The following is an 18,088-nucleotide window of genomic DNA, read 5'->3' as shown; positions in this document are numbered from 1 at the left end:
ATGGAACCGGCCTGATGCCCCCGCCCATGCCCGGGCTTTAAACCCCCAGGATTCCCCACAGAGTCACGAGCCGGCCAAGCGGCCCAAGCCAGATCATAGCTCCCCACCTCCCCCCAATCAACGAAGGCGGGCGGTTGCCGCTTCTCGTGTGTGTGACGGTTGGAGGTGCCCACTCTTTGAAGGCATGTGAAATTCGTCGCAACGTCGCAACCAAAACCCCAGCATTTTCGAGATTCCGCACCAATGAACCATTTGGAAAAGCTTGGTTGGCTCAATGCTTCGTCTCCAAACGGATAGCTGTACACTAGTGTACACTACCAAAAACGGGATCATCAGATGCGATCAAATGCGTCTCGCAACCTGTGCAGACATTGAACCGAACTCTGAGATCAGTCAGGGCAGCATCTCCGAGTCCCTGATACATGACCCTGGCTGCCATGCTCGGTTCAGCCATCGAGGCTTGTCAGATGATGAAACGTCCAATGTCTGGCTCCAGGTCGGGCAACATAGGGCCGGTGTCGTCCTGATGACTCTCTGTGCTTTCCCGTGGCATGTGATATTCTCCGGTTTCAAGACTAACAGTGTGATCGGTAAATCTATGCTCTGTTGACGATCCGGATGTTGGGTGCTGTTTATGAATGCCCAGCTATCACGAAACAAACTGTAGTCTGATGAGTGAGCATATGTTCTACCTGATACGTGTTGTATACAGCCTGCGCACCGCCCAATGTCAATGTTATAGCAAACTGTCCCGCCTACATGAGCCTTAAGAACCAGCTTCACGGTGGACCCAAAACATGTCAGGCGAAGCAATTTCTAACCGAGCCATACCAACGTGACCCAACACATTTCCAACACTTGTGGAATTGGTCATATTAGGATACTTGATCAACTTCGATTCAGAGTCCGCGGGCATCATGAAATGTGAAGTACACAATGGCAGCGCCGCAATCACTTACTAATGATTGACTGCTTCCCCGCCCCAGTTCGCACGTACGTCATCGTCGACATCCTATCCAATGGCTTGCTCGCTACTATTCGTTTCGCTTTCTGCCACAACGCGGGATGCGATACGTACGCCTAGTGTACATCTCTGTGCAGGTGATCGAACACCGTCGGATCGTACCATAGAGAAGAGACCTCAGCACTCAAGTTTTGATTAGTGTGATAGCTATGCGGTTCACTCCTTACCTCGTCCTTGCGCCAACTGCAGCAGTCGCCTTCGCTCAACTCTTTGATCCTCTGCATCGAACCGCTTCTGATATCCAGCAACAATCACAGTCGCAGTCGGTCAACCACGCGCAAATACCACTCGCAAAGCCTGCCGTAGGACTCGGCCCAGCCATGCCGCCTTCCGGAGCGCCCCAAGCAGATGGCCCCGCGAACGCAGGGGGTGGCAGCTCTGTCATGCTTTCGGATGTCATGGGTCGAGATAAGAGCATAAATCTTTTTGCAGGGTGAGTCGTATTCCTTTTATTTAAAAAAAAAAAAAATTATAAAGCGCTGACATTTCAAAATATGATAGATTCCTTAGGAGCATCGAGTCTCCATCGCAGCGTTTAGACGATCCGGCCAGGAATACGACTGTCCTCGCGCCCCTCAACTCGGCGATAGAAAACCTTCCACGGAAGCCATGGGAAGACCCAAGAGACTACAGCGCTTTGGGCGCAAATGCATATGAAGGCGAGGATGGACAGGGGAGAGCGCAGCGCAACCTGCGCAGGTTCGTCGAGGCTCATTTGATTCCAACCAGCCCATGGCCGGCGGGGGAGAAGATCAAGCCGGTGGGCGGTGATACGGAGGTCTGGTGGGAGGAGAAAGACGGTGTGAAACGTGTAAGAGGACATAAAAGAAACCATAGCACAGCCTCCTCGACCTCATATGGTTATACTGACACTATGGTCACCGCAGATCCAACCTGGAGACATCGAGGTTCTTAATGTAGGTAGCAGTGTCGTCAATGGCGAAGTGGTAAGTCCATTCGGTTCATCTTGCCCGGAGTTTGTTTGTCGCGGAAATACTGACCTTGAGACTGGGATCGGACAGTGGATCTTGAAAGGCGTTCGGAATGCCTCCTGAAAAGAGTTGACGACGGAGGTTAGGACGAGGGAAGCTTTCGGGTCTGAATCAGGGCATGGTACTGAACCGTGGAATACCATCAACGGGTGGGAAGTCTGATGATGAGATTGACTCGGTCACATAGCAAGCAATGAATATCTTGGTTTTCAGTGATAATATGGACAACAACTGAACAGGAGGACATCAGGTCTTACGGTAAAGCTCGCGATAACGAGTGGATGCTTGTGGATTTTAGTGTAATCCGGCTGTCTGAGAACTGATGCCTCTGCTGGTCACCCTAACGGTTATGGTAGGCGGTAGCTGTTGGCAAGTCTTCGAATAGGACCCACCGCATATGACAGGAATGATGACACCGCACGTTGACGGCGCTGAAATCGGCCCAAACGACGTCCATGCGGTAGAACACGAGCCTGAATAACAAACAGATTTATTTTTCTGAGGTTTCTGCGTGATGGACTTCGAGCTTGGTCAACCGTTTGGCCTCGTAAAGAGATATCCGATTCAAACAGCCAAATTCCGTCACCGGTTCTTGAAATGCGCGCCTTGTGTCATATTCGGGCTCCATCGGCGATAAAATAGATACGTAAGGGGTGAGTACGGACGATAAGAAGCCTTGGTGGGTCAGGAGTAGCAGAAGAGTGAATTTTCTGGGTTTTGATTTGCTGGAATTAGGCTTCGCGACATTTTGCCGCCTTATCGCTATCAGTTGGAAAGGCGGAAAGAGATCTGCGCCCCGGTTGCCGGTCTTGCGACACAACACTGCTTGCTACGTTTGATTTCCGACATCTACTTGGTCGCTAAAATCCTCTACTGAACCAAGCCCTGGTTGTCGACAGCCATACCAAAATCCAAGTTCAGTCGAGACCCTCTTGAGCATTCGAAATCCAGAGGACATTGTCCATCGATGGTCGCAGAGAGGTTCTATGACACCTGTCGCAGCTGTACGCGCCAAGCTCCTCCTCCCTTCTTCGTGTTCTTCCAGCCCAGCTTTTGCCCTGCCCTGCCTGGTCCCCTGACAGAGCTCCTAGGGCTCCCGCCTCGCCGAACTAGGTGAGGCCGATGTCAGGCAAGCAACGAAGCGCCTGCCGCAGCGCACTCCCGCTTCTAAGCCTTGCATCCTTTCACCACCTTTGACTTCATCACGCAACCAAACCTTGCTCCTCTCCAAACCCCCCACCAGCGCTCCGGTCACATTCAGCTCATTCCTGCATCACCCCTAACAAATACTTGCATCTCGCGTCGTTGGCATTGCGACTGACGCCGATCCCCCAGAGCCTTCGAACAGTCCAACCACGATGAACTCCCAGCCCCAGCCTCTGCATGGCGGTGGCCCCTTTGATCGCGATCGTGACCGCGAACTCGAGGAGCAAAGACATCGCGCCATTCAACAGGAAGAACTAGCACGACGAGAGAGGGACCGCGAACAGACCCGCGAACGCGAGCGAGAACGTGAGCGCGACGACGCCGAACGTCAGCACCGGGAACCCTATCAACCCGCCACCACCCCTCACCATAGCAGTGCTGGCTCGATCCCCATCCACCAACCGGTCGCCTCTAGAGTTGCAACTACCATTCACAGCCCCGGCGGCTTACTTGCCAATCACGGAGGCTCTGCTCCTTCCATGCCCATTGGCGCACCAACGGGACCTGCTCCCGCTTTCGGCCCGCAACTACAACATGAATCCGGTCGGCCTCCTCCACACGGCGGGCCGGGCGCTGCGCCGACAACCCAACATCAAATGTTCGCCCCAATGTCTCACGGCCCCGGCGGCCCAAATAATTCGTTAGGAGGGTCGGGCGGACCGACGTCTCTCTTTGGCGGTCCTCTCCAGCAGGAGAACGGTCGGGGGTTACAGCAGGACGGTGTGCGTGGCATGCAACAAATGCCCTTTGGCTCCAATATGGGCGCTGGCCACCCCATGCCTTCTGGCCCCAGTGGAATGCCCCAAGGTCAACAGCCGATTCTTAACGTACGTAAAATCATCTGGTTGGTCGGCAGGGTGCGAATTTCATCGCCAGTGAATGCTAACGGTATTCTCAACACAGGACGCTTTGAGCTATCTCGATCAGGTCAAGGTCCAGTTTCATGAGCAACCAGATGTATACAACAAGTTCTTGGACATCATGAAGGATTTCAAGAGCCAAACGTATGTTGGCCCTCCGTGTTCGACAGTCTCCTCTAGAAGCAGGCTAACCGGAAGCAGCATAAACACCCCTGGAGTTATCACAAGAGTTTCCGAGCTATTCGCGGGCCATCCAAACCTAATCCAGGGCTTCAATACATTCCTGCCACCCGGCTACCGCATCGAGTGCGGCTTGGAGAACAACCCGAACAGTATTCGCGTTACGACACCTCAAGGCTCCACCTCGTTCTCGATCGGTGGAAGCCGCGCGCCACAACTCGAACCTGCACAACCAACATCAGGTCCCGGTCAGGCCTTCCTAAGTGCACGACCAGGGAATTGGCCGCCATCTACTGTGCAGCACAGCATTGAGAGCCCCGAGGTGGCGTATAGCGTGCCTGCACAAAATGGCCCTGCTGGATTTTCTGGACCTAACCAGAATGCACCCTTCGAGAATACCAGTCCGGTTCAGCAGAGATCCGCCCCAGCCGGCCAGAACGGGGCTGCTGGCACCCATGCTGGGCCAGCGCCTAGAAATGCGCACACGCCCACACCAACGGTGGCCGGCCAGCCCAACTCAAACGGCAGCGTGGCTCATCAAGCAATCATTGAAAAACGGGGGCCAGTTGAGTTTAATCATGCAATTAGCTATGTTAACAAGATCAAAGTGAGTGCATTCCCGTTGGCCAGCAGCGACATAAGTGGGAGCGGTTTTCGTGGCAAGGATGGGGCTGGGAAGTACTTGTGGAGACTTGATCGTCTGAACTTGACATGGAACTTGAGTACGGACTCAAACTGACTCTTTTCAAGAACCGTTTCCAGGACAAACCCGAAATCTACAAGCAATTTCTCGAAATCCTGCAAACCTACCAGCGCGAACAAAAACCTATTCAAGACGTCTACTCGCAAGTGACCACTCTCTTCCACGCGGCGCCCGACCTGCTCGAAGATTTTAAGCAATTTCTTCCCGAATCGGCCGCGCAAACGCGACCGGCCGGCCAGCAGCGCCCGGAAGACAGCGCGGCGATGGCTGTCACGACGCCAACTCCTCAACCAGGCCTTCCTGTTCGTGATCAACAGCCTAAAATGCCACCGGTCGGCAACTTTGCGCCTCCGCCGAGCGCCAGCAAGGAGAGCAAGAAGCGTGCCCGTGTGGAGAAGGCCGTTCCCACTACCGCACCTCCTGCATCCGAGCAGCCGCCCGTCTCGAGTTTGCGGTCAACCATTCAGCCAGCGGCACCCACCAACAAGCGAGCCAAATTATCACACAAGCCCGTCGTCGGCGATGGCAACTTTATCGAACCTACTTTAACTCCTGTCATGCCGGAACCGCTTGGTCCGATCCCGCTTTCGACCTCCGGCCAAGATGATGTACAATTCTTCGAGAGGGTCAAGAAGCACATCGGCAACAGGACCGCGATGGGCGAGTTTATGAAACTCATCAACCTGTGGAATCTTGACCTGATCGAGAAGGACGTGTTGATCTACAAGGCAAATCACTTCATGGGTGGCAACCCCGAATTGCTGAATACCCTCAGGAACATGCTAAGGCACACCGGCACGGAAGAGGTAGTTGAGAACCGCCCTGAACCACCGCCAGGCAAGGTTTCTTTGAGCAACTGCCGCGGTTTCGGTCCTAGCTATCGCCTTCTCCCTAGACGGGTAAGTGCCTTTTCGTAACATAGCACTATTTCTTTTCTGGCGCGCTAACTATCATGGGATTACAGGAACGTCTCCGTCCTTGTAGCGGTCGCGACGAGCTGTGCAATTCGGTACTCAACGATGGTTGGGCCTCACATCCGACGTGGGCTTCGGAAGATTCGGGCTTCGTTGCGCATCGCAAGAACGGTTACGAAGAGGGACTCCATCGTATCGAAGAGGAGCGACATGACTACGACTTCTACATCGAAGCCAACCAAAAGTGCATCCAGCTCCTGGAGCCGATCGCCCAACAAATGCTTACGCTTACCCCCGCGGAGCGAGCACACTTCAAGATGCCTGCAGGTCTTGGTGGGCAGAGTACTTCGATCTACAAGCGAGTCTTGAAGAAGATCTACGGGCCAGAGAAGGGCTGTGAAGTCGCCAACGAAATGTTTAAGAACCCTTTCGCTGTTGTGCCCATCGTGATGGCTCGTCTCAAACAAAAAGATGAAGAGTGGAGGTTCACCCAGGTACGCATCACCATTCCCCTGACCTATGATTCGCTGTTACTATGTGTTTGCTAACCCAATAAATAGCGCGAATGGGAGAAAGTCTGGCAGAGCCAAACCGAAACGATGCATCTCAAGAGCCTGGACCACATGGGTATTCAGGTGAAGACGAATGACAAACGCAATCTTTCCGCAAAGCATCTGGTCGACGTTATCAAGACCAAGCATGAAGAACAACGCCGACTGCGAACGACTAAAACAAAGACACCTCGTTACCAATTCCTGTATGGGTTCCAAGATCAGGATCTTCTCCTTGACCTCCTCCGTTTCATGGTCATTTATGCGAATGTGGGTGGCCAGCACAACGCTCTGGAGAGGAGACGTATATTGGAGTTCTTTGAAACGTTCATCCCGGCATTCTTTGACCTTCCAGAAGAGAAGGTGCAAGAAAGACTTGCTGATATTGACCAAGATTCTGGAGAAGAGGATGAAGAAGACTCGGCGCCCGCTGAGCTCACCAATGGCAGGACGCGACGCGGTAAAAAATCCGACCTACTTCGCGGCGTCCTTGATCCGGGCCGTAATGGTAGTCGTAGCCGGGGCCAAAAGGAAGATAGCACAGCAACAGGAAGCAAGGAGACGACACCGGATGTCGGGTCTGCTAATGAGGAGGAGATGCCCGATGCGCCAGATGATCGGGCTGTCCCGGAGGTCTCGAATGACCGCTGGTTGCCCACGATTGGTCCCATCGTCTTAGAGAACACCAAGGATGGTAAGCCTGATGGACTTGTCGATGTCGATGGTGAACTGAAGGCGGATGCACCCTTTGTTCGTGCCTGGTACAACTTCTACTGCAACCAGAACATGTATGTGTTCTTCACTGTTTTCCAGACGCTGTACAAGCGCCTCGAGGAGGTCAAGGCCAGCAAAGACAGCGTCCTTGAGGAGATCCGCCGGGAGACTGCTGTTAAGCCCGCAAAGATCCTTGGCATGGTCAACCCAGGCCTGCACTACTTCGACGACAAGAACCCGGAGACATTCTGGCCTCGTACCGTCGAGCTGATTGAGGATTTCATCAACGGCGAGATTGACGAGAGCCGGTATCAAGACGTGCTCCGGCACTACTATCTTCGCAAGGGATGGACAATTTACACGATCCAAGATCTGCTCAAGACACTTTGTCGCATTGGTCTTGCCTGCAACAACCCAGACGCCAAGGGCGAGAAGACCAAGGAGCTCGTTAGGGCATACCTGGAGAGTCGTCAGCAGGAGACCACCAGCTTCCAGAACGAGATCAGCGCTCGTAAATTTGCGGAGAAGTGCATCAAAGATGCCGATATGTTCGTCATCAGCTGGGTAAGTATCTATTTTGAGAAAGTTGAATGTAACAAATACTAATCTGTCATCAGTATCCGGGCAAGAAGGAAGCTTCCGTGCGCTGGCTGAAAAAGGAAGACACCACCTTCTACATGGACGAGATGGAGCGCATCCAGCAATGGCAGTACTATATCTCTTCTTACATGCGTCAAGAGCCCACGGAAGGAGTAGATAAAAAGCAACTCCAGAGGGTATTCCTCTCCCGCAACCACGCCGCGGCGACAGAGGGTATCTCCGAAGATGATTATAAACCCAAGCCACTTGCATATGACGAGGGCCTGGTGATTAGGATTTGCCTCAATTCGTCCAAGATGGTGTTTGAAAAATTCACTTCGGAATGGTTCATCTACAACACCACCACCTTCGACTCGGAAGAGGACAAGGTTTTCCACGAGGAGAAGCAGGCGTTCCAGAGAGAGCTGCGCGATGAACGCCTCAAGGAGAAGTTTGTGACAAATAACTCCTGGATGAAGGGCCTGAGCCATGAGGAAGTCCAAGCAGCCAAGGACGAGTTTCAGAGGTGGAAAGAGGGAGGCATCGGTATGGTCGAGTCGCAGCAGCAGCCGCCCTTACAATAGCCACAAGCCCCACCGTAGTATTGTGGTCATGGGTGTCCTTGAGAACGAAGGAATAGGGTGAGTGACGGATGCTCATGTGACGGGCCTCAGCGTTTCATCTCCTTTCGGCAGCAGGAGTATGCTCTGGGATGCAGCGTTGGATGTTGGTTGAGATAATTTGGTGATGAAATTTATCAGGGAGTTGAGGGAAGCGGTACGATTTGCTTTAGTCGTGGCTTTTGTTTTATTTCCGTTCAGCCTAGGCGAAGGACCGTGTGGGTATCAACAGAACAGAACAAACCTAGGTTGGTTATGAAGTTTGAATCCAACTCGTTATTACAGAATGAGACATGGACAAGGAAGCATACTGAGAAGGGGGGAAAGAGCAAAGGAAGGGGTGGGTCTAGAGAGGACTAAGTGTAGTAAAAGGGACTCTCCGCGTAGGTACAGGCTTCTTATTACTAGAGGCTGTCCCTTGACGAGGGGTCAAACCCGCTATCAGCGAGAATATTCGATCATATTCTGTCAATCAAATATAGTTGTGTCTTTCACGTTAACGCTAGTTATCTCGGTATTTGTGCTGCAAAATACTGACTGTAAGGTCCCAACAGTCTAGTTTTGCGTAGTGTAGTACCCCTTTCGAGTGTGTGCGGGTAAGTATGAAAGCTCGGACCACATTGGTATTTCGGTGGTCATACTTGGCCGGCACATTACTTGTAACCACCACCACTCACTTCTTCCTTAGCTCACGCAAGCTCCAAACCAAACGTTTTTCCTCTTCTTCTTGCTTTCCAGTTTGGCGGCTTTAGGTTGGGATCACAGTACCAATTAGCCGCATGGAAGAGTCGTAGACTACTCGCCTCATCGTTTTCTTCTTCTTCTTCTTTGCCGGTCAACCTCCATCCCCCGTCATGCTTGTCCGGCGGCCGCCGCCCTTCGGCGCCACTCTCGGCATCGTGCCACGGTGCTTTTCACGTTCAGTGCCAGTCACGATGACGACAATACCACTTGTCAAGACAACACCCACCCAAAATGTTGTTGCAATTTATCATGGGGCGGGCCCGTCACAGTCACGATGGCAATTCCAGCTTTTTCGTCCTATGTCTAGTGGACCGCTACCTCAGGCTCAGAATACGCTAGCAATCGCAGAAGTCGCCCGGACTCGGGGTGGGAAGGGGAATTCTTGTTGGCGGATGATGCAGGTCGTTCATGTCAGATTGGCTTCAACTTCAACTCGGTCATCATCGGAGGTGGTGCAAGATAAAAATGGGGGGAAACAAGCGCAAGCGCGGGCTCAGGGTCAGGTTCAGGAGCAGGGTCAAACTCAGCCACGACCGGCTGCTGCGAATGGGGTCCCGCAGCTTAAGGCGCCGAATCTCGGTGAGATTTTCTCTGTGCTTTCTCACCCATTTGGACGGGGTGGGACAAAGTGGGCAGTGAAAGAGATGGAGATGTTGAAGCTAATAATGGGAGTTGGTTGATTTGCAGAATATCCCGAGCGTTTGCTTATCTACAATGCCGGCAAGGGGAGTAAGTATTGATGGTTCTTATTTCGTTGGATCTGTTTCTCAGGTGGGATCCGTGTGGCTCGAGGGATACAGCGGAGGTGCCATGGTCTTGGTTGAGAAGTCATGTCATCAGAGTTTACTTCAGATTACTCGGCCCCTTTTCCAGGTTACTCGAATTCATTGAACATGAATATCGGTGCTAATGTGATATACTCGTCCAAACAGAAATCATTTTCATCGCCCTCCTCAAACTCACGACGGTACTGATCTTCTCCGCCTTCGGCCTCTTCGTTGCTCCGGCTTACATTGTCAACGGGTCTCCACTCGCCGGCGTTGCTAGTTTGTTTCTCCCATCCATCCCTCCCATTCTTCACGAACAAACTTCTGACAACTTCCCAGTCTTCACCTGCGGTCTAACCCCCTTCCTCTTCCTCGCGCACTCCTCCCGCCCCTTTGTCGCTCAAATCCACCTTACCAAGCTGCCCCCATACGCTCGCCTATCCTCCGACGTCCTCCTCCGCTTCGCGCGCTCTCTGCCCCCACAGTCCGCTTCCCGTCTCGAATTTGTCACCATGTCACTGATCGGCAAGCCCCGCGTGAGCAGCGTAGCCATATCGGATATACGGCCTGTTCCTTCCTCCCAGAAGGGATTGTTCAAGAAGGTGAATTTCGTTCGGGTTGATCAAATCCCTGCTAGCTCTACAATAACAGAAGCAAAGGGCAAGAGCAGCAGCAAGCCATTGACGTCCGCGCAATGGAAAATCCAACAACTCCAACTCGAACGGCAACAACTGAAAGACGGAAAACAGCATGGATGGAGGCAAAAGATTCTCTCCTGGACTCGGTTCAAGACGGTCAAAGAGTTTTATGTTACTGATGTTCCCCAAAAGACGGCGGAGAAGAGAGGAGTGAAGGAGGCGAGGGTTTGGGAGGAGATTCGGGGTTTGATTGAGAAAAGAGCGATTAGGGAGGCGGAGAGAAGGAAGGGGGGTAGGTGAAGGGAGGATGAGAGCCGAGGAGGGAGTAGGGACTGGTGGAAGCGAGTGGCAGGGTGTAGTTGTGGGTGTATGAATAGTTGCCAATAGAGTAGTGATTTGGTCGGTGTGGCCAGATAATGATGCTTGTATCTGTGGAAGGTGATGTGTGAAAGGCTCATTGACATCATAGACTTGACATGTTTCTTCCCTCGGGAGTTTAGGCATGCGGTATTTCATAAATGATTGCACTGTTGGGTGTTCATGATGTATAGGGGTAGTATAGGTTACTTTTGTGGTAAGATCGATCGCTTACATGTTAACATTGTAACATTGGATTGACCGTGCTATTGAAACCACGATAGCCTTTCAGTGAAAACGTTTTCTCTATACTACAATCATCCTATAGAACTATTCCCATCCAATGCTTCATGTAGATCATGAATCGTCAGCCCAACACATAGCTATCCGTCCCAGCTAGCACATGGCACTTACATTTCTGACCACAACAATCAAGTCTCTCAATTCTGACAACACCACCTCACGGACCATTATTGACACCAAATCTGCAAGCCTCCTGATGAATATGTAACGCAACTTTCGTCTGACCGTGGTATAGAACTAATAATACAAATGCTGCAAAAGATATCCATAAAGAGACGAATGGTATCCATATTTTCGACCACCGGAGAATGGTGAATGTATAAGAGAGGAAAACAAAACCTCCACTGCTTGGTGATTAAGACCCTAGATCCCACCACCCCTACGGTCTCGTCTCCCGGGGACGGAGAATCAAAATACTTTCCTCCCCAGAAGATGCCTTGTTGATAGTTCCCTGCCGCGGTGTACCAGCCACCGTCGACTGAGTTTTCTTCTGCTCTTATTTTTCTTCTCCGATCAATAGATATACCTGATACAGATATCCCTTTTTGGCCCGTGCTGTCGAGAAGATATGACAAAATACCGAGAACAAGCCATTTCTGCTGATGCTTAGGTCAAAAGTCGTTATCATAACATCATTGAAACTCTGTCAGTGTAACACAAGCATATATGTCATGCAATGCCGTTTTGATTCGCCCGCAACCTGGTATATCATTAACCAGGAGACTATCAAATCCTGGCAGTCTCAATGTTCTCGTCCCGTGCAACAGTGGTCGAATTGTGTGGGTGCTGGAATTGGCGCAAGCATGTGTGTGACGCGCTACGCCGCGCGATGAATTGTCCAGCTGTTATCGGTTACGCTTGACTGGCATATGACCATCGTAATCGCCCCATGAACGCTTGAGGCCTCCCTCGTAGACACTAGCCACAGACTCTTGCCACATCGCAGGAGTGACGAAGGTCTGTACAGGGTTGGTTGGGTACTGCGGCATCTGCTGTGAAACGGGAGAAAGTTGAGCCTGGGCCGCCTGCAAGTCTTGGAGGCTAGTTTCCGAGGCGCCAGAAGAGGGAAGAGACAATGGACTGGCATGGTTGGTGAGCTGAGAAGGATGCTGAACCTGGGGGTTGCCAAACTGGGCATTCCATTGACTAGGATACCGGTTAGTATCGAAAGGACCACAAATGAATCTCTTCTCTTCCGAATCACTTACTCAAAAATGCGAGACGGGTTCCACGCGGGGGCGTCCGTGAGTGGCATTGTCTGCGCCATGGAAGATGCTTGTGTCCCGTGACCGGAAGACATCATTGCAAGTGACTGTAAATCATGGGAGTCACTCTTGCTGTCCATTGGACCAATCGAAATGGGCGGTGAAAGGGGATGAGTGGTGTAACTAACGTGAGAATGTTGCACATGCGTATCGAGCTGATGGTCGATGGAGCTAGTCCTCGACATATCGGATCGATACGACGGCCCTGGTGGGCTTGGATGCGAGGTTGACGATGGGCTTCCGTAGGGGAAGCTAGGCTTCAGAACAAACGGCTTCCTGATATCCTGGGAAAAGGCTTCCCGAACAGAATCGATCTGCCGCTGCATATCGGGCATTGGCCAAGCACCCATACATTTCTCTAATACCCGCATGTGGCGTGTGAAGTATTCTCGCGACTCCGCGTTGAGGGCCGGATCCGGTGATGTCAAAGCGACCTAAAGTCAGCGTTAGTAGGGTTGATCCAAGATTAGGTGAAAGCGGCTAAAACGGCGACGAAGACATACTAAATGCAATACGATACAAGCGAGGACCGCGTATAGCGTGAAGTTGATACCTCGCTGCATGCACTGTAACCCGGCAATGCCAAACTGGTTGATAATGCCTTCTTGTAACCTGCAGAGCATCTTGGCGGCTCGGTATGAGACCAGCATGTGCTGCTTCCATTGACCTCCAGTACCTGTCGGCGTCATGTGGGCCAGCTGAGGCCTGTAGAACAAAATGATGCTAAGGTGATAATACGAATGCATATTGCCGACAAACGAGGAGGGCAACCACGGAGGCGACCCATCAACAGGGAAATCAAGCTGAAGGTCATGTGGTAGGTCAGTTAACCATGCGTCCATGGCAGGCCTAATCTGAACGAATTCAGGGTCGATACCCCACTCCTTATTTCTCTTGAGGCGTGAATAAACTCTGCTCATCCGGCAGACGTTGCGGACAACCCTAGAAAAGTAAACAAAATTTCGGGATACATGATACTCCGACGTGTCGCCGTTGGGCAAGGGTCTCGGAACTTCAAAATTGACAGTCTCTTCTTCGACCGCAAGATCCGTTTTTCCTAGCAAAATATCAGTATCTCGTGTGGCAGGAAGAGAAATCCTTGACTCACCTTGAGGAGTACCAATCATGATCTCCACGATGAAGATAGTCTGCCAAATCCTGTCTCTCAGCTGACACTCTGCAGGACTTAAGCCACATGATCGACCGGCTTGGTGATCAGCATAGTGCTCGTCCAGCCCAAGGTCCTTAGCCATTGTAACACATTGGACAATACTCATCCAAGAGCGGTAGTAGTAGCCCTTCTTCGGTGCCTGTTCCCTCGCCTTGAGAAGGATCAATGATGCCTGAAGGGTGCTCAATCGAGGTACATCAAGAAACGAATCGGCATGTCCTTAAATCCAAAAGGAAAAAAGTTAGCTGGTGAGCAAATAGAGCAAGGACGGGACTCGTACGTGTTGCAAGATACAGCCACTGCTGGCCTTGCGCCGCATCATCAGCCAGACGATTAGCAATCGCAAAAATGGCCTCAAGGATAAGGGGCGAAATAGCCTCCCGGTTATTGTGCCACTGATGATAGAACTGATTCTTGTCCAGCACTGGAACATAAGGATGCGTGTGCGTAAAGTAGAGATCGAAGTAGTGGAGGCACAGATCTTCCGACGGCATCAAAGCGGGCGGTATGCGAATCTTGCCCGCCGTCAGAGGCGGCAGGTTCTTCGTAAACTGGTCCTCTTCGGTCTCTTCTACGGAGGGCTCTTCATCATCGGCCGATCGCATTTTGCTGTTTAAATACGGAGCTAGAACCATGTTAAACCTGAAAAGCTCTCGAACTCAATAGCAGCCACCTATTCTCACCTGTTCCTGCTTCGTTGACCTTGAGCGAACCCAGAAGGTCTGCCAAGTCCTGCTGCGCATATTCGGATTGAAAGTCCTCAGGTGAAGAAGGATGTTGAGAAATTTGAGGTAGCTGTGACACCTGGGGTACCTGGTGCATGGAGGGGGGCGTCGGAAAGGAATCCGGGGTCGCATATGCAGAGTGCACGGCAGCATACTGGAGGTTCTGGGGTACAGCTTGCGGCTGCGTGTACGGCACTGTATGGTACAGCGCTGCCGTGTCCTGGAAGGAGGTTTGAGGAGGATATATCGGCGTGGCTTTGGGAGCTTGAGCATGCGTAAGGAGCTGTTGGTGGTCGGTCAAAGCCAGTTGCTGCTGGTGATAACTCTCCGGAACAGGTGACGAGTCAAACTGGGCACGTGGGGGTTCGTAAACTTGGGGTTCGGCGGCTCCATCAAATCCATTTGGCCGAACGCAATGAAGCTTGAGGCGGATGCATGCCGAACAGGGCCAAGTGTTGGTGGTGGCGGCGTCGCACTTGATCTTCCTTCTTCGGCATCCTTCGCAGGCTCTCATAACTACATAAAACCGTCAGTCTCAAGGTCTTGTTTGGTGTCTTGATGCCTCCTCTGTGAGACAAAAAAAAGGGATTGTCCCAACGAGGAAACAACACGGTTGGACTATCGGGTGGGTGTATGTTCGCTTTCTTGCTTGCTTGAAATTGATTGATGCTGAGAAAAGTACATACCCTTCAACCGCTTGTGGCGATTGTGTTCGTCAACGAAGACATAGTCTAAGAATCAAACAGCAGACTGGTTAACCGAAGTTCTCTTATTTTCCTAAGTTATCCAGGAGACAAGACTGATAGGGGTCGCACTTTTCTGAGTTTCGCGTGGCGGTTGCTGGTAAGCAGGCGGCGCAAAGGTAAATGCACCCATCTGCGAAGTCTGCGGGAGCAGCCGGCGCACTGACGGGTCGTTCGACATGCTCAGAAGAAGCAGCGATATCGTCTGATGTCGAGTGTAGAGGTAAGATGGGATGACAGTTTCAGAGTCTGGTGCTGTTGGCGAATGGCGGGAAAATCAGCGCTTGCACATTGGCTTCTCGCTATCCTTGGTTCATGAGTCGGATCGGTGTAAAATCGTCCAAATGTCGCGGTTGGGTCCTAAAAACGGGTGTAGTGTATTCCTGGCGGTGCCGTTCGATGTGTTCGGGGAACAGAGGTGTATCCAAGATGTCGGCGCGCGAATTGAGTTCGAGGGTCTGATGTGGGCGGTGTTGAAACTGAAGTTGCTGGTCCGGCTCAATTGATGATGTAGTAGGCAGTGGAGGCCGGTGCCCGTGCTGGTAGGGAAGTGGCAGGTAGAGGTAGTTTTATTTGAACGTTGCGTTGGCCGGCTGATAGTAGCGCTGCTGGTGGAAGGTGTGTTCAAGTTGTACTAACCACCTCTGCACTATCTCTATCTAGAGGTACCTATGTAGCACTAGCAGGTGTGCTTCCTAAGTAGTACAGGTAGGTAGCGGTGATACCAAGAGTACCTAGCCTCAACTGTCGATGGCCAGGGGCAGGGACAAGCTGATCGCACACAGCAAGCGCGTATACAACTTTTCCACAGCGAGGCAGTATATGCCCCTGTCGCAGCTTGTCAGTGGTAACAGTGAAGGAACTGAGTGAAACAAGGGGGGATGGGAGGGGATTTTAGGGATCACGATGGATTGAGCTTTTACAGGAGGTTTAGGCGGTAGAGAAAGGTATATCCGTACACCACCGGGGAAGCCAGCCCAACTACCTATCACCTTTCCACTGGGTCGTCGTCTACGGATGGATGCGTTCTCCCGGTCCCAGCTCGTCCCTGATCTTTCACGGTGGATTGGTCCAGTGATTTGGGGTGGCCGTATGTAGTGGCGTGGCATACAGTGTGCACTTATGGCCCGCCAAGGTAAACATTGTGCAGCATAAAAACAGGGCCTGGCTGACGACGAGGGGGTTCACCCATGCTACAGACTACACTAATCCAAATGGAAGACTGGCTTCATCAGGATCAGCCATGCGGCCTGGACATGGATCCCCTAGCGCTCAATTGGACTCGCTTTGTTCGGGGGTTTAAATTGTGCTCTCCGCTGTTTGGACACCCATTTTACTATAATCTCTACCGAACACTTTATGCAACTGACTTTTTCTTGACACTTCGGAGGATCCTATCTCGAGCCATGAATGACGTGTGCCCAGTTTGCGTGTCTTGAGGTACTTTGTACAGATTGTGGCGGTTTCTTTCCATGGAAAGCAAAGAAGACACCGCAGTCGGTGAACACAGAACAAAGCCGTACGGAAGGACTCGCTGGATGTGTACATGTCAGATGCGCTGGGGTATATTACCAAGTTCCTTGCCCTTACATATACCTCGTGCTCGTTGTCTTGGGGGGGTTGCCATTACTAATACGCATGCGTACGAATATAGTAATTCGTGGTGGCACCTCGATGTTACTCTACGACATCGCACTACACGCCAGCCTAGGAACCTAGAACAAGTTGCTGCAGATGGGAAGATTGACCAAAAGAATGCATATCTAGCAGAAGTCTGGCGGCGGGACAAGGAACCCGCCCCAATGCCGCCGCCCCAAAGCACATGAAACATACGTGACAATGGCATTTAGCTGGTCCCGCAATGGAACCCTGATTCCACTGCTACCGATGGGAACCGACGGCAGCAGCTCCTCGACGGAATCAGCTCTTTTTACTGTGTTTCCGTGCAAGTGGAATGCCGCCGAATACATAGGTGCGCAGAGGTAGATATGGGGGACACCTGGGGACGGCACCTTGCGGATACTGTACAGCATCAACCGCCGTAGACCTCTTGCTATTCCAGAAGCCAGGTGAGCGAGGCAACCTGCCTTCGTATCCGGTGTTGCTATAGACGCAAATACTGCCATTCGCTGTTGGATAGGTCCTTCGCTGGTCCAGCTTACTATCGTACGGGGCAAAGAAATGACAGTGGCACATGGCCAACATAATCACAAAGTTCGTGCTCTGCTGTAAGGTATCCAGGTGCTTGATGACGACTTTCGGGGGATCCCTCTTGGTTCCCGTCGTTGCTGGCTCTCTAGCCCCAACTGACGGGATGTTGATGCTGATATCCACTGCAGATTTGACGGAGGCGGGCGGAACTTGAGGTGGGAGAGTGGATGTTGTGATGGCGGGGATGTGCGGGAGCGAGGAGAGTGGCCGCGTCCATATGGAAAGACGGACTCCAGGGGGCAGGTTCAAGGAACTGTGGTCCCGAGGTGGGGAAGAATTGGAAGACTGGGCCTCGAATCAGCATCTCTAGTGGTAATACATACCTAAGTACCTTCCTCTACCTACCCACTCACCCCTCTCCTGCCGCCATGGAATGTACCCGTAGCAGCCCTTTGGGTTGCATCCAATGGAGGTGAGCGTATCGACCATGGCTTCGAAAAACAGCAAAGTATTGTTTGTACTTGGTTCACGCTGGCTTCAAGATGAGTGTGCGAAAAGACGCTGTTTATAGGCACTTCTAGGCCTACAGCATGTCTTGGTGAGCAGAAGGGGATGTTTCTTTTAATCCTTTATTTATTTCAATCCATTTTTTTTTCTTCTTTTTGTTTTGGCACTGACCTCCGCAATTGACAAGGTAAATCTAGAAAGGCCTTTGAGCGAGTTCATGGTAACCGGCGAAGGCATTCCCTGACAACTCGACTACACTGAGCTCATGAGCGTTAGCGAGAGGAATCTCCATTACCACGGTCATGTGTCAAACAATCTTGGAGAAGCGTCTACCGGTGATTTTGCTTTTCTACAGTCAACTGCCCTGGCGGGAT

General features: G+C 51.8%; 5 protein-coding genes across 7 annotated transcripts; 3 read left to right on the top strand and 2 right to left on the bottom strand.

Moving 5' to 3' along the window:
- The first annotated feature begins 922 nt into the window (after positions 1-922).
- NCU02579 (FAS1 domain-containing protein) lies at positions 923-2,447 on the top strand. Its single transcript, XM_960617.2, has 4 exons — positions 923-1,457; positions 1,526-1,835; positions 1,912-1,971; positions 2,047-2,447. Exons 1-4 carry the CDS (start codon positions 1,174-1,176, stop codon positions 2,077-2,079), a joined length of 687 nt encoding a protein of 228 aa, XP_965710.2. The 5' UTR covers positions 923-1,173; the 3' UTR covers positions 2,080-2,447.
- A 402-nt stretch (positions 2,448-2,849) lies between these two features.
- NCU02578 lies at positions 2,850-8,849 on the top strand. 2 transcript variants are annotated; one of them, XM_011394667.1, is made up of 8 exons: positions 2,879-3,020; positions 3,352-4,049; positions 4,126-4,226; positions 4,284-4,869; positions 5,013-5,864; positions 5,930-6,373; positions 6,440-7,708; positions 7,762-8,840. In XM_011394667.1, exons 2-8 carry the CDS (start codon positions 3,375-3,377, stop codon positions 8,305-8,307), a joined length of 4,473 nt encoding a protein of 1,490 aa, XP_011392969.1. In that variant the 5' UTR covers positions 2,879-3,020; positions 3,352-3,374; the 3' UTR covers positions 8,308-8,840. The 2 variants fall into 2 exon arrangements, with proteins under 2 accessions (XP_011392970.1, XP_011392969.1); XM_011394668.1 differs by having other exon boundaries at positions 2,850-4,049; positions 7,762-8,849.
- A 176-nt stretch (positions 8,850-9,025) lies between these two features.
- NCU02577 (hypothetical protein) lies at positions 9,026-11,089 on the top strand. The gene is made up of 4 exons (XM_960615.3): positions 9,026-9,666; positions 9,775-9,816; positions 10,020-10,133; positions 10,194-11,089. Exons 1-4 carry the CDS (start codon positions 9,198-9,200, stop codon positions 10,790-10,792), a joined length of 1,224 nt encoding a protein of 407 aa, XP_965708.3. The 5' UTR covers positions 9,026-9,197; the 3' UTR covers positions 10,793-11,089.
- A 51-nt stretch (positions 11,090-11,140) lies between these two features.
- On the bottom strand, positions 11,141-15,992 carry NCU02576 (the record flags this gene model as incomplete). 2 transcript variants are annotated; one of them, XM_011394665.1, is made up of 9 exons in its annotated part: positions 11,141-12,298; positions 12,361-12,464; positions 12,546-12,851; positions 12,921-13,474; positions 13,526-13,807; positions 13,869-14,213; positions 14,272-14,829; positions 15,000-15,044; positions 15,129-15,992. In XM_011394665.1, the coding sequence occupies 9 exons, from the start codon at positions 15,235-15,237 to the stop codon at positions 11,998-12,000; spliced, it is 2,604 nt and encodes an 867-aa protein (XP_011392967.1). The 2 variants fall into 2 exon arrangements, with proteins under 2 accessions (XP_011392967.1, XP_011392968.1); XM_011394666.1 differs by having other exon boundaries at positions 11,998-12,298; positions 12,361-12,851; positions 15,129-15,237.
- A 746-nt stretch (positions 15,993-16,738) lies between these two features.
- Positions 16,739-17,696, bottom strand: NCU02575 (hypothetical protein; the record flags this gene model as incomplete). Its single annotated transcript, XM_960613.1, has 4 exons — positions 16,739-16,763; positions 16,890-16,989; positions 17,219-17,552; positions 17,613-17,696. The coding sequence occupies 4 exons, from the start codon at positions 17,694-17,696 to the stop codon at positions 16,739-16,741; spliced, it is 543 nt and encodes a 180-aa protein (XP_965706.1).
- Positions 17,697-18,088: the final 392 nt, after the last annotated feature.

Source organism: Neurospora crassa, linkage group I, assembly GCF_000182925.2.
Source record: "Neurospora crassa OR74A linkage group I, whole genome shotgun sequence".
NCBI classification, from domain to species: Eukaryota; Fungi; Ascomycota; class Sordariomycetes; order Sordariales; family Sordariaceae; genus Neurospora; species Neurospora crassa.
This window is presented reverse-complemented; position numbering and strand designations above follow the sequence as displayed.

Coding starts and splice junctions, on each gene's coding strand:
- NCU02579 (XM_960617.2), top strand. CDS start 1,174: ATGCGGTTCACTCCTTACCTCGTCCTTGCGCCAACTGCAGCAGTCGCC. Junction 1,458..1,525: donor AGCATAAATCTTTTTGCAGG/GTGAGTCGTATT, acceptor AAAATATGATAG/ATTCCTTAGGAGCATCGAGT. Junction 1,836..1,911: donor AGAAAGACGGTGTGAAACGT/GTAAGAGGACAT, acceptor TGGTCACCGCAG/ATCCAACCTGGAGACATCGA.
- NCU02578 (XM_011394668.1), top strand. CDS start 3,375: ATGAACTCCCAGCCCCAGCCTCTGCATGGCGGTGGCCCCTTTGATCGC. Junction 5,865..5,929: donor ATCGCCTTCTCCCTAGACGG/GTAAGTGCCTTT, acceptor ATGGGATTACAG/GAACGTCTCCGTCCTTGTAG. Junction 7,709..7,761: donor ATATGTTCGTCATCAGCTGG/GTAAGTATCTAT, acceptor ATCTGTCATCAG/TATCCGGGCAAGAAGGAAGC.
- NCU02577 (XM_960615.3), top strand. CDS start 9,198: ATGCTTGTCCGGCGGCCGCCGCCCTTCGGCGCCACTCTCGGCATCGTG. Junction 9,667..9,774: donor GCTTAAGGCGCCGAATCTCG/GTGAGATTTTCT, acceptor GTTGATTTGCAG/AATATCCCGAGCGTTTGCTT. Junction 10,134..10,193: donor TCCACTCGCCGGCGTTGCTA/GTTTGTTTCTCC, acceptor ACAACTTCCCAG/TCTTCACCTGCGGTCTAACC.